At 40.0% G+C, this 15,303-nt stretch overlaps 1 protein-coding gene across 1 annotated transcript; it reads right to left on the bottom strand.

The window, feature by feature from the left end:
- Positions 1-10,054: 10,054 nt before the first annotated feature.
- Positions 10,055-11,991, bottom strand: LOC127780726 (uncharacterized). Its single transcript, XM_052307682.1, has 6 exons — positions 11,882-11,991; positions 11,668-11,763; positions 11,176-11,349; positions 10,935-10,985; positions 10,675-10,818; positions 10,055-10,442 (listed from the first exon to the last, which is right to left on the bottom strand). Exons 1-6 carry the CDS (start codon positions 11,972-11,974, stop codon positions 10,101-10,103), a joined length of 900 nt encoding a protein of 299 aa, XP_052163642.1. The 5' UTR covers positions 11,975-11,991; the 3' UTR covers positions 10,055-10,100.
- Between the last annotated feature and the right edge of the window lie 3,312 nt (positions 11,992-15,303).

Raw genomic sequence — 15,303 nt, 5'->3', positions numbered from 1 at the left:
TAGCATGTGGTATATTCACTAAGCTAACACAATGCAATCGCAAATTAAAATATGCATCAAACACTGCAAAAGATGATACATCAGAAATTATAATTAGTTCAATTCAATCCCTACTACGTCTTAGATAAACTCTTTGACCCAATTCCATCTGATGCCAAAGCAATCGACCAAACGTATATATTTTGGTGGGAAGAGACCATGCTTAGTTTATCGTGTTTTCTCTTCCGGTTCACAGGCGCTGAACCCTCCATGCATCGATATAACTGCATGCTTTAATTGTGAAATATATAAATATTTGGTTACATCTTCTCACCAAAAAGAGCCAAGGAAACCGAAAACAGATGTAATCAAATATAGCTGCACATTGATTTGGCCGCTATACATCGAATTAAAAATTACCACTGTTTAGCCTAACAAAATTTGGTGTGGGCCTTATACTGCTCGCGCACATGATATAGGTTCAGACTTGTGCGTTGACGACCGCAAGACTGATCTAGACGCAGGCCTTTTGCGTGGACGTGTTTCTCTCCCCTCCAGCATGGATACACGCACCCATCGATCATCGTGTTCTCTCCTACTTATACACGAACAACAAACGAAACGGAGAGCATGAGAAAGTGGGATGACACGATGATGATGCAATAACGGGCGACGCACAAAAATTTTTCGAATACTTGTGTATTTTTTAAATTGGTAGGTGCATAATTAAATCAATTTACAAATATGGTAAGTGTGGGAAATAAAATAACATGGCTGAATTTTATTTTTATTAAATTCTTCATGATTAATAGCACTCTCTAAAATTTATTTGAATTTTTCAGAGACCAATTGCTAATTTTAATACTACAAAATAATTTCAATGATTAATTTAAATTAAGAACAAATAAAAACCCTCTCCTAAGTCTGGGCCAAATCTAGCCCATTCTTCCTTTCTCCTCCCCCAAGCCAGCCCGCTTCCCCTCCTCCCTCTTGGGCCGCCATCCCTGTCCGCTGGGCTCCTCCCTCGGGCCGGCCCGCTTCCTCTCCTCCCTCTTCTTCTTCCTCTTGGGCCGCCATCCCTGTCTGCTCAGCCCAGCAGCCGCACCAACCCAGACCGCTTCCATAGTGATGGCGTGCGGAAAAAAATAGCATAAAAAAACCAGCGACGCGAAAAAGAAAAACGAAACGGAGAAAAAAAATGGCCTTTCTTCAAATAGCCGACAACGGCAAGTAAAGGCTCGTCTTTCTTCAAATCTACTACAGACAAAGCTAAACATTGCGCTATCCCCACCTCTTCCCAATGAGATCGCTTGGCGGCCGCTAGCCTCTTATACCACGATTTGTATCCCTTCAACTTAGACGGCCAGGATCGGAAGGTCGACTTCCACTTTGCCAGGTTGGGCTTGGCCTGCTTGAAGGAAATCCTCTCTGTCTCAGCATTGATGAGATCAGTAGGGTCCGGATCTCCCATCGGCCTGAGGAGGAAGTAAGTGGAATTCCGGGAGGAAGGAATCAAGAGGCGATCTTGAGAACCCTAGTAAAAAGAGGGGGAAAAAGATAAAGAACCATCAAGAAAAGGGGCGGAGCAATCACTGCGGAAAAAGATCGAAGTTACCTCAGGGATTTCTGCCACATGCACCATGACCGAAGATCGTGCGGGGCTATCGGAGCAAGGGATCCCCCATGATCGGGCAATCGCTGAAAGGATCGCCGAGGAATTAGGGATTGCTACAATGAAGGCTTCGCGGGGAAAATAATGAGGCGGAGGCGATGAAAGCGAGGGCAAGTGGCGTGAGAACCCCGGTACAACGTTATTATTTAAAGCAAGACGATAACAACCGGAACAGAAAGAGAAACCCCAAACGCAAATGGAGACGGAATCGAGCAAATCCGCTACATCCCCGAATATCGCGGACTTGGGGGGCATGTGTTTTTAATGACCAAATTTGGTAATGCCATGGGCTGGATTCAAAGCTAGAGTCAAAGCCGATTTGGAGAGATTCCGTTCGAGAAGGCAGAGTACGCATCGGCTACGAACAACATCGGCTGCCGCATGAATCGGCTACAGGCAGTATCGGCTGCCGCATATCGGCTAGCGCCAAATCCGACGGAGCTAAGCCGATGCAACCAATCTCGAGAAAAGACGGTCCCACGCCAGTCACCAGGATTAGTCAAAATGCTTCACAGCCATTGCCGCACAAGGATTGGAGTCCTAAAAAGGGCAATTGTATCTATTAATTAGGACATTTTTCAGTTTCCTTAGAGATATGTTTGGTAAGAGTCCACCTAAGGGACTTATTTGTATTTTAAATTGTATTAGAGATAAGAGTCGTGTCCAGCAAGGACACATTATGTACCTCGGGTATAAATATGACCGGGCACCTTATAATCAAGGGACGACAATTCAATAATACTTCGGTGCATCGCCACCCTTTTTTATTTTCGTTGTTTCGTCGAGTTTTTGCTTTCGAGTTGGGCTGCATCGGGTTCGATCTCCGACGAAGAGGTAAAGCTTGATATGGCGGATTGCGTTCTCGGGATTAGTGCTTGCATCTCTACGACACTCTAATCCTGTCTATGTGAACCGCCGAGTTATCATATATACCGCATAATCTAGATTGATCTCGTCAGCTAAACCTCATCGGCTAGCCTCTATCATCGAAAACGGCCGATGATTTTAGGTGTCGATGTCAAACTAGACTATGCGGTGTATCTACCATCTTGAATGAGTTTTCATCGATTTGCTTAGATCTTTTGTTTCTTTTCACGCTTATGCTGCATCGGTTAGGTTCGATCTGTTAAGTATTGTCTTGAAACGTCTTATCTAGCTCTTTCCTTGAATACTAATAGAGATAGCGGGGTTTCAACCGATCTTACCTGATTTAGCCATCTTGTTTCCCTGCTTGGTTCTGGATTGTCTAAATCTGCTCGTTATATCAAGATATCATCCGTTTAAAGTATATTAAGCTTCCTATCAGTCTGCTAGTTCACCCTGCTTGTTAGATTGATCTCAGTTTTGTTTATTTTATCTGTGATGATATCTTGGTATAAGGTGGTATCGGAGTACTAGCCGATACACGTTAGGTTTGCCCTATCGGCTATGCGGTGAGTATACATAATTTCTACTTTGAGGCACATTTAGATATTGGGTGATTTATACTGTCTCGGTATAACGTCCGATCTATCCTAACCACCCGATCTAACTGTATTTCATTGGATAGACTGTGTATCATTAACCTCTACAGCCGATCGGGTGGACCTAGCAATCTCTTCGTTTTATCTGCCTTTGCTGATCTGATGCAGGTTACATCGGCTTGGCTTCGGACGATATGTCATCGGCAATCTAGCTGATTGGCTATCGTTGATGGATTTAACTTTTTGTCCTTTTTTCTCTCTTGTTGGTTGCAGGATCAAACCAGCTGGCACGCTCAGAACCCGAATGCAATTTCTTTGGACCTGCACTAGAGTTAAGCAGATCTCTCAGGCCAGTGCGTGTTTTTCGCGTCAACAATATTATACATACATCCTAGTTAAATGATTACTCAACTAATACCTCTTTCCGATGCCCTCATGGTGCTTCGAGAAGCCACCCCTAATTGCCGAGTTCCTTACGACAATCCGTCATGACCATCCAACCGGGGCTAAATACGGAGGAGTACCCTCCCCAGGAAATTAACTTAGGACTATATACGCGCAGAGGAATACCCATACTGAGTTGTCACCATCAGCGGCCCACCTCGCCTCCACAACATATAACCCTAAATAATGATATTCAGTAATCTAAACACCACGCTTCAATTACCAAATACTACTCTAATATCATCGTCATGACATAGAGTCATCGTAAATACGATCATTATACCCACACCATTGCATCTCCTAGATAAGCTAGCATCATAATAAATATAACTTGGATATATCATAAAGTTGGTCTTCATATACTCGGAAAGTAGTACAATACCAAAGTAGTATAAAGAAGAATATTATAAATAAAATACAAGTCTTACAAAAGAAGGAAAAGCTATTAGAGTCATACCCGAATTCTTCCGAAGACTCCGAGGACTGAAGATTCTATTCTATTTCTATTCAACTATACTCTAGAGACTATGCTAAACTTGAGAGATGTATGAAGCTTCTTGTCAGTGCCTGAAGTATTGCGTTAGGATTAAAATTAAGCTTTCCCTAGACACTGTTTCTCACTAGGAAATCCTCTTTATCCTCTGCCTACCTTCGCTTGGTGTCCTTGGATGAACTGGAGGAAGAATTAATCACACACGTTCCCTTGATTCGATACCCTTGGAATACTCCATAGGGAAGTGCTACATCTGTATATCCGTGCGCTTGCGGATTCTATCTGTGATCGTAAGAAATACCAAAAAGCATTTCTGGCGTAGTTGCTGGAGAACGGTTGCTGATTATTTCCAAACCCAGTTCATCCTTGTATCCCTTTATTTTGATTTTTATTCTACCTTCACCCCTTCTACCCAGAGAAGTACTCATGTTAAGTTGTTCTCGACCATGGAGCAACCTCTCTTTGAGCTGTCTGCTCCTAGAGGCGAATTCTATGAGCCACCTCCTTTATCGGAGCCGATTTTTACAACTGGCTATGAAATTCACTCCGAACTAATCAGTATGGTTAGGGAAAATTCTTTTTCTGGTCTTGATCAGGAAAACCCCTACCATCATCTGCGGGACTTTGAGCAAGTTTGCTCATGCCTTAAGGTTTGTGGCATGAAGCAAGAAACTGTACGGTGGAAGTTGTTTCCGTTCTCCCTTCAGGAGAGAGCGAAGCAATGGTACAAGGTTTGCAAAACTCAACTTAGTTGCCTAGTTAACCTTGTATCTCACCTTGCCTAGCAACTTAGGTTAGTTTTGTTTAAGTGCCATTTAGTTTTAAATCATCTATTCACCCCTCTCTAGTCGACATCTCGATCCTACAGTAAGCCAAATTCTCGTTGCACCACGTTGAAGCATCTAGGCCCCCCGTTGTTAATTTTGGTAATTAATGACAAGCGCTAATTGTGGACTAACCAGTCTCTTGAGTTATATATTTTGAGTTAGGACCACGTGATATGTGTGCATGGATGATTACCGAAGGACTAAAACTTGATGGCTCAAAGCAAAGGAAACAAGACGGTAAACTAGAGTTTTAATTTTAATTGATCGAGGAGTTGGGCGATCAAATTGTGCTTGTTTTATTTATAGCTTTGCCGTACTATCAAGAGGGGTAATGACCTAAACAAGGAGATGATCTAAAAGCCACATTAGGTTATTTGCATTTTAGACTCTTCACATTTCATTTTCTCTGCACTATCTGTCCAGGGCCGGTCTAACTGTAGGCTGTGCACTGGTCTGATCGGCAGAGGTTGGCCGGTCTGACCGCACAAGCAACACCGGTTTGACCGGCCCCTGGGAATCTGGTTGTGGCCTGGGTGGTGTGCTCTGGGGTGGAAAACTCGAGCTGCCAGAGCCGGTCAGATAGAGCTGGTGGCGGTCTGACCGAGCCGTGGCCGGTCTGACCAGCCGCCCTATGGCGGTCTGGCCGGCTGGGCTGAGTGGGCTCAATTAACTAGCCGTTACAAAGTAGCCTGGTCTGACCGGCCGCACAACAGCGATCTGACCGACAGTGCACGGAGTTGGGGGATTTCACCTCCAACGGCTAGTTTTTGTGGATGGGGGTATAAATACTCCCCTACCAGTAGCAAGGAGACTCTCTTGGCACTTGCTTCACTTGCATACACCCCTTGCACACTCTCTCACACTCTCTAGTGCTTGTGTTCATCCATTAGGTGTGATTGAGGGTTGATTAGCCAAGAGTCAAGTGCATTTGCTTCATTGTGGATCTAGTGTAGCACTTGATCATCTCCGAGCCGGGTCATCGCTTGTTACTCTTGGAGGTTGCCGCCGCCTAGACAGCTTGTGGAGGTGTTGCCTGATGACCTCTCCGAGAAGATTGTAGAGGAGGCCCGGTGCCGGTTGTGAGTGGGTTGGAGTTCACAACCCTCGGAGTGAAGGAAGAACTACCCCTAATGATCGAGGCTTGGGTAGTCCACTTCGAGGGCTGGCTCCCACCTTACCCACCCTTTGACAAAGGGGGCTTGCGGTGGCTTTGTGGTTTTGAGCGGTGAAGTTAGGCTCGCCTCAATAGGGATTAGGAAACCGGCGAGTTTCCGAACCTCGGATGAAAAATTCCTTGTCTCTTGTCTCATTGACTTGTTGCATTTACATTTTTGTAATTTACTTTCATAGAGACATACTTGAGCCCATATCGTCCTAGGATTGCAAAACTTAACTTAGATGTGCTATTTACTTTCATAGTGATATACTTGAGCCCATATCACCCAAGGATTGCGAAACTTAACTTAGTTGCTTAGTTTACATTGTCCCTCACCAAGCGTAGCAACTTAGGTTAGTTTTGATCTGATGTCATCTAGTTTAAATCGCCTATTCACCCCCCTTTATCGATATCTCGATCCTACACACGTGGCCCAATAAAAAACCAGGAAAAAAGCCTTTGAATAAAAAATCAGTATTAGAGATTTGTAACGTAGGAATTTCAAAGCCTTTGAATAAAAAAAAGGGAAAAAGTGTCCCTCGTTTTGTCATTTGATTAAAAATTCGCCTAACTGTAAAACTAGGTATATGTCATCACTTAACTTATAAAACCGGGTCACTCTGGGTCCTTAGACAGTTTTGACCCCTATTTTGTCCGATATAGCAGCTGAGTCAGCGTGGGACCCATGTGGGCCTCACATGTTAGGGTGACCACGTCATCACCCTCCATCTTTCCCTTCTTCTCTCCCTTCCTCCTCGCTCTCTCTCTCACTTCTCGTCGTCTGGGCAGGCCCGGCTGGCGGGGCGAGGCTAGAGAGGAGGTCCGGCGGCCGGCGGCGGCAACGATGCGGGAGCAGGCGCTGCATGCTGAGTCGTCGTCGCGGCGACACTCCTGGTCCCGCCTTTGAAGTCAAACAACTTATATTCTCATAATATAGATACACCCTTCCTTTTATATTATAAATCGTTTGACCATGTTTATATATAGAAAAAGGAAATTGTTGTACGTACGATAACTTGTTACGATTTTGATACAATCCAGTCATGCATGATAATTGATTGGGCCATGGAAACATTTTGGACCATATATTTTCTGCATGCATCAGAGATTGGAAAGTATCGTACACTGATTGTAAGATATTTATCGTATGTATTGCACTGTTCTAAAAAAATTAGCAACATCTACAACGCCACATTGAATATATTATAATAATATGTTTGTTTTATATTAAAAATATTAGTATATTTTTAATACAACTTGATTAAACTTTAAGAAGTTTGACAATAGAAAAAAGTTAAACGACTTATAATATAAAATAGAGAGAGTACTTATTAAGTTTTTTATATTATAATAGAAAATCATAATATGACATGAATTATCAAATGGGAGGGAATATGTCGATCCTCTCCTTTCCACTACTCTCAAACACACCACACAACCCTAAGTTTTGCGTGAAGCTTTCGTTCGTTTGACTTTGTTACTTGTAGATTTAGTTCGTTTGACTTTGTTACTTGTAGATTTAGTTGGAATGTTCAGATTCTACATAAGTTGCACATTGAATATGTTTACCTATCTTTAAATCAGTATTTCTTTCGTTGAACCTTTTATATGTCCAACTTATTTTTATTTAAAGATAGGTAAAAATATCCCAAATAAAAATATTTCTTTCCGTGGCTTATTTTTATTTGGGATCATGGTCTTATATATGTTCATGCACGCTTCCTATATGAGATTCCTTGTCGTCTTTCTGATTTGATGGATGGAGTAAAAGTAATTTACTGGTACTATCCGATCGAACAAAATTCAGGTAATTGTTGGCGGTACGATGAAAAACAGGTAGGCAAGGCAGCGCTCTGCCAAGTGCTCATCAGCAATGTATTGTTGCATTATAATTCGAAAAGGGGCCAAACGAGCTCAGCTAGTATATTAATTGTTTGATCAATATAATGCTTGATGTTTGAATGTAAAATGTCATATATTTTTTTTTCCAAGTGAATGGCACATATCTCATATCTGATTGTCTATCGCTATACACAAGCATAGGAATGACATAAATTTTAGAGTAAAATATTTCATTAGCACTTGACAGCTAGTGTTCTTATACAAGTCACATGTCATGCAGGTACCGTTCCAGGTTTAAAAAAAATACAATGGTTCCGACCATTCCAGATAGAGTACTTGCAATAGAACCATAGGAGCCCTACGAAGCCTCGACTAATTTTTCTTTTGTTATACATGCATTTGAAGGGGAGCTATAGCTTTATCTAATTTATTTCTTCTTGGATCCGCCACTGTCTTTTAAGTAACCAATATATGAACTAAAAAGATACATAGGAGTATTAAGTACCTGAAATGCTAGAAGCAGCAGACAGCGGCATTCTCTTTGGAGTTAGTAGATGGGGGCAGTGGTGGCCTGGTGGGTGCCTCCTGGGGGCAGATGACAGCTACGGCCTCACGAAGTTAAGGCAGATGGTGATGGTGGCCTCCCAGCATCCAAGTCGATGATGACGGCAGCCTCCCGGGTAGAGGCACAAGGAGGAAATTGCTTCTCGAGGTTAAGGCGGACGACGGCGACAGTGGCACCTGCCTCCTTGCGTAGGGCCGGAAGAAGGTGGCGGCGGCACTCCATCCTAATGTCGCCGTGAGCCCATGACATTGGCCTCGATGACCCTATTTTTTTTAAATCATCGTGAAGGAGTAGTTTCCTTTGTATATATATTGCGCGTTGAAGTACCTAGACGTTTTGGTATTGTTTAGGAAACTATGGATTATGAGAAATAGCTTGTGAATAACTAGCGGGTGAGAATCTATAAAAAAATTATGGTTTTTATTTATTTTCTAGATTCTATATTTCTATAGCTCTCTCTATATATTTTCTCATAATCTATGTGACAGTAGGGTTTAATTTTCTATGGTATGATACGAGCTGGCTTGACATGGGCTAGCTAGCTTGACCAAGCAAAAGGCAAGATATGAATTTTTCCTTATGCAACCATGCCAAGTGTACACCTCCTCTTCTCTCTTTTTGAGAGATCACTTCAGATGAAAATATCCACTCTTTTTGAGAGGGATCACTTACGATGAAAGTATCCTAAAGATAATGTCACATACTCCTTTTGTTTTGTAATTCATGTCATTCTTTTATAAGGGTGATGTCAAACTTTTATAACTTTGACTATTAGCAACTTTTGAAATATTAATTTTAAGGCACTGGGACAACATGTGTAGATGAGACTTAAAAAATCAAATTAAATTAGATACTCCTTCCGTTTCATATTATAAGTCGTTTAACTTTTTTTCTTAGTCAAAGTTCTTTAGGGTTGACCACGTTTATAAAAAAAAACTAGCAACATCTATAACACCAAATTAGTTTCATTAAATTGAACATTGAATATATTTTGATTTTTATACAAACTTGGTTAAACTTTAAGAAGTTTGACTAAGAAAAAAGTTAAACGACTTATAATATAAAATGGATGGAGTACTTATTAAGGTTTTTATATTATAATAGAAAATTATATTCAAATATAGGTTTTGGAGAATGTGTCGCTGTCTATATGACATGAATTATCAAATCGGAGGGAGTATGTAAATACCGTGGGTAAAAGTGAAAGTGAAACTAAAAGCAAGGAACCATGCCACATATGTAATTCCTCTCCGGCTTCTTTTTCTTTTCCCTTTCCTCTCCTTATCTGCTTATATTTTCGAAATGGAGGGAGTATATTAGAATCTTGTATCAATCATTCCACTTATGCTTATCAGCCAAAATTTAAATTTTCAACCTTAAATTTGGAGCTGATTTTGAGTTTTTTTTATTCCATAGTTTATTTTAGCCTTCGCTTTTAGATCGTTAAGAACATGTATATAAAATTTTTATTCATAAATTATTTTTTATTTGCAAATATACCATTTCGTTTTTTCCTCCAATACGTCAAACGATGAGGCTGAATACTTATCAACTAAGAGTGACAAAACAATTGTGATGAACTCTATTGAAGCTCAGTTTCTCTGTGGGTGCAGTCCCCAGGATATTCATTACATTAAGTTGAAGCTCGATTACAAACTACTAGCAAATATTGCCAGGTCCCCCATAAAAGAACCCATCATTTTCAATAACAGAAATAGTGTAACAATTTGATATAAATCCGAGACGAAAATCGATTGGATGGGCGTTGCCACCGGCATCAAAAAACTTGATACTACGAAATGATGCGGCGTTTTTAAACGGGGCATTCCCGCTGCCCATTGGAGGACTTGGCTTTTGATCCTTTCTCAAGGCATAGCCACCAAACAATATTGTCACTGGTTTATCTGACAAGCTTGTAAACAGAGATCTTGGATAGTAACCTGCAAGCTTGGCATCCCCATTAAAGCCATAGTAGATTTGCCAATCACCGGAATTTTGATCCTGAAATCATCAAAATATAGTGTCATGACGCATACTCCCTCCGTGCTAAAATATCTCAACCAGCATGGAATGTGACATATCCTAGTATAACGAATCCGACATAGGTATATTCAGATTCGTTGTACTAGACATGGGTATGTCCAGATTCATTGTACTATTTCCATTTTATATATGAAGGGATAAAAAAAAGGAATGTAAGATTGTTCTGTTATTAATTAGACAATAATTAAACCTTGGATACTCTGACTGTAATGTATTGTTTCTTGCCAGAGGTGGTGGAAACAGGGCTAATCACCATTCCAGGAACGATTTCTGAGCTAAATACACTTTCGAATCCAGGACAACGCATATCAGGACAAACATTAGAACCTTCAATCTGGCATTAATTGGAGAATGAGTTATGACATAATAAATACAAAATCTTTATTATGGCAAAAAAATAAAAATAAAAATTGATGGATAGGAAACTGCAGTGTTTATGAAGAAACTTACAAACCAAGTACTGAAGTGCGTCTGTGAATCATTGTACGATTCAGGCTCAACCTGTATGAGGTACAATACAACTAAATGTTAAAACTAAAAGAAATGGAGCAAATGATTAATCAAAGTAACTTGTTTAGTGACACATCTTCGATTGACAGTGAGAAGCTCATGAACCTGTTGAGCATCAACCAGCTAAGCTAATGTAGGCTTGAAATTACAATTCCAAATCAAGCAGATAAGTTTAACTTACATTCCATCCAGCTATAACTTTATTCACGGCAGATGCTTCATCCGTATTGTAAATCCAAATGAAACCTCCGGTTTGTTGTCCATGCTCTAGATTAAAGCCATAAATGTCCATGGTGGCCTCTAATCCGTAATACTTGATAGCGTCGTCTGAAGGAATCGATCCATATGCTGCAAACTGCCAAAGTACGTATTTGGTCATGAAAATCATGATCATGAGTACAAGTGCATCTTTTAGATCTAGGGAAAAAAAACATACTCCCCAAAAAAACTCAAATTTTAGCTTCCTATGGTGGAGTTAAGAAAGGAGACAAAGAACCGAAATGCCCCAAATTAATAGGAAAGTTATATTAGTAGGTACAGTGATGGGATATTGAAAGAATCAAATTTATCGATTTATTCATCGATGATAGGTAAGAAGATATGAGTTGCATTATTTTGGAACAAATTTCTAACTATGTTTTATATTTGGACGGAAGAAGTATATGACACTCACATAATATACTGGGTCAGCTTGAGTTGATATATGATCCGATGAAGAGAAATTCACATGAAGTAGAGGGGCCATCAATGTTCGCCAATTCTTTTGGACCTGGTTAATTGTTTGGGAAAAGGGGAACAAATCAATATAGACTAGCTATTACTTCTATGTTTCAGTTGAATAAAATCGAATTTGAATTATAACAATATATATAGCTCAAGAGAAGTACCTCTTCTTCCATTGTAGGAGAGCAACCTCCAACTATTGAACTACTAAGAAACAACACACAGAGTAGTGCAGATTGAGTAAAAACGTTCTCCATGTTAGAAGTGGGGAAGGGAAGAGGTATCGTGTTTTGTGTGTCTTTTGCTAGCCTGTTTCATCCGCTTTATATAGATGAGTCAGAAAGATCTTCAACTTATTAAATCCGAAATCTGAACGAAATCTTCAAATTCAATGAGAAAACAAAACCAAATCTTTAATTCAATGAAAATTAATGAAGATATATATATATATATATATATATATATATATATATATATATATATATATTTATTACAGTACATTTATAGAAAATAGACTAGGAAGGAAGAAGGGGATAAAATAAAGCTGCAATTTGGTACTGAAAATTAAAAAAAAATAAAGTGAAGGGGTATGCAGTGGTATATTTTCAATATTTATGAAATTATAATGACATGGTTCCAAATAGTTGAATAGTAATGATATATTTCAAAATCATGAAATTTATACTAACATATTAACCCTAAAAATTTATTATTGGAGTTGAATCTTCTTTTGAAAAAAAAATAATATTGTAAAATTTGTACTACCAATGATCAGGATGTTAGGAAACACCCAGGTGCATTACATTTACTTTATCAGAATGGAGGCCCCACATTTGGCTAGATTTGGAATAAGTAAACTCTAATACCAAAACAGGTATAATAAAATAATATCAATATAAATGAGCGCATGACCCCATTGGATCGATTAGTCTTACGCATGCACTGTAAGTATTTTTCTTTAAATTAATATTGTAAAAGACGTAATTTTATATAAAAAAAATCTTGTAGATAACTGTTGATGCTAAATCTGATAAAACACACGAACATTTGAAAGATATGCTTTGCTCTAGTGTATGTCCTAAAATACAACAAATAAGTGTGTATGCACGTGCAACCGTAGAAGACCGTATAGAACACATCATCTCCAACTCAGCAAAGTTATCATGACATGGATAAACTCAGCTCGCTTTGGCTTGCAAAGGGATAAAATCTATGGCCATTTGGTATAATTTTGTTTTTGGCTTTTCCAATAAATCAAATACTCCATCCGTCCTAAAATATAGCAACATAGTATCAAATAATATCATATTTGATATAACTTATAAGAATATGAAGGAAGTAGTAATTAGGATATATTTAGTACTAATTATTTTAGGATGGAGAAAGTACTAATTTGTACTCTCGGTTCAAAATATAGCAACCTATGACTGGGTGTGACTCATCCTAATACAATGAATTTGGACATATATATATCCATATTCGAATTTGGACATATATATCTAGATTCGTTGTACTATAATATATCACATCCAGTCCTTCGTTGCTATATTTGGGACGGAGGAAGTAAGAAATTAGCAGACTAGCACAAGTAATGTATATTTTTTATGTATTTTATTACAAATCTTAATATAGAATACCTTGAACATATGAGCCTTGCAAGAACTAGGATAGGTCAACCACAAGTCTTCATATCAATTTTCATAACTATAAAAAAAGGAGCCAAATGGTTACTCATAATCTTTTGAGAACAAATCCATGAATATTTGCCCGGGTTTCCTCACCCAAAAGGTATAATTATATCTTCATGGAACTTAACTTATTTCTCTTTTTTTCTACCAAAAAATAAAAATAAGGAGATATGAACGACCGAATAAGGCAGGGGGAGAGACCAAGGAGTGACACACAAACTGTATTCACTTCCTCTTGTCTCTCAAACAAAAGACAAAAAAAAATTAAAAAATAAAACAAAACAAAAGATAAACAAACAAATCAATTTAGCAGAAGCATGAGCATTACCATGATACCATCAGATCAATCTTTTTCAGAAATTACAATTACCAGTGATAATTCACGGTGGAAGGCGGTGACGACAACGGGGACGATGGCGACCACGAGGAGGGCTGCTCCGGGAGACGGCTAGGGTTAGGGTTTGGATTTTATTTTTGATTTGGGATGTTGATTTTGTGGGGATTCTTGGTTTGGATTTGGGATTGCAATTGAGTGATTTTGTCATTCATGTATTTTGGGAATTGGGGGCAAAGGGGTTGGGAGCAATCGGCTGATCTGCAAGGGGATTTTTTTTAAAGACGGGCTCGGACTCAAACGACGACGACGGACGAAGCGGACGATTGGAAGCCTTAAGTATTCTTTTAAGTAGGTATAGATTTCTTGCGTGAATTGGATTGGACGAACAGACGAGTTGGGGCTTAATCCCAATCTAGAAGTTGCTTGTTTAATCTGGAGAGGCAAATCCTGCATATCACAAAGAAAGTCAGTATAATTTTTATTAAAAAAAATACACCAGACTTCTCCTACATATAACAAAGAAAATCAGTATAAATAAATAAAAGAAAGAATGCACCAAACTTATGGTGTGTCCCATATAGGGTATGGATAACTGAATATCAATATATATTTTTTTAAATAACAATTCACCAAACTTAACTTTTAGTATATCTAACCGAATTGGATCCTCTGTCATTAGGTCACATGACTTTGAGTCACTGACATGTGATCCTATAGTAGAGTGGTCTCACATGTAAGCGACTCAGTCACCTATCTTTAAGGTAGAGGATGTGTTCCTTATCTCACATACCTGGGTGTGCATGGCTGACCATTGATCCATAGTATTCGCTGTGGGGTGTGTATCCGATAGTTGGTTCATGGTATGCGCCGAAGTACGGCGGCGGCAGAAACTCCGACAAAGGATAATGTGGTGGCGGCGGCAGCGGGAGGAAACCAATGTGAGAGATGATGTGTTCCTGTCCATGCCCACCATGGTGATCACCTCTCCAACCGTCACGATAATGCCTATGGAAGCCATAGCCACCACGGTGTCCACTTCCATATATAGCCGTGTCCCGGCCCAGGGCGGCCACCATGGTGGCCTCCCTCGCCGAGACGAAGGTGCTCGCTGGAGTCACCTCGGTTCTCTTGGCCCTGATGATGGTTGATATCCGACGACTAGGAAATCGTGGGTCTATCCGACTACGGAGGCGGTGGCGGTGACGTGGTATACGTCGGAGAGGCGATGAAGTTCATCGTGGATAGAGGTACGACAGCGTAGTAGGAGCCATCTTTCCTAGATTCAGAAACAAATCAATCTGCTCAGTAGCAGCGGTGGGTCTTGATGGCGGCGTGATGCGACGGATCAGCAGCATTAGTCGACGATGTCAATGGAAATGAGTCTGCAACCATCAGTCCGAACGCTGCCAGTAGATCGATCTGCTCCGCGGCGATGGCGGCTGCAACGACGGCGGCGCTACTTTCACCAAGAAACGTACGTCTACCCACAGGTGTACAGGTTGCTATAGAGTAACATTCTCCCGCGGAGGGGAGGGTATAAATTGGTATAACTGCAAAATTG

The sequence above is a fragment of the Oryza glaberrima genome, chromosome 7 (genome assembly GCF_000147395.1).
Source record: "Oryza glaberrima chromosome 7, OglaRS2, whole genome shotgun sequence".
NCBI classification, from domain to species: domain Eukaryota; kingdom Viridiplantae; phylum Streptophyta; class Magnoliopsida; order Poales; family Poaceae; genus Oryza; species Oryza glaberrima.
This window is presented reverse-complemented; position numbering and strand designations above follow the sequence as displayed.

Coding starts and splice junctions, on each gene's coding strand:
- LOC127780726 (XM_052307682.1), bottom strand. CDS start 11,974: ATGGAGAACGTTTTTACTCAATCTGCACTACTCTGTGTGTTGTTTCTT. Junction 10,819..10,934: donor CGCACTTCAGTACTTGGTTT/GTAAGTTTCTTC, acceptor AATTAATGCCAG/ATTGAAGGTTCTAATGTTTG. Junction 10,443..10,674: donor TTACAGTCAGAGTATCCAAG/GTTTAATTATTG, acceptor TGATGATTTCAG/GATCAAAATTCCGGTGATTG.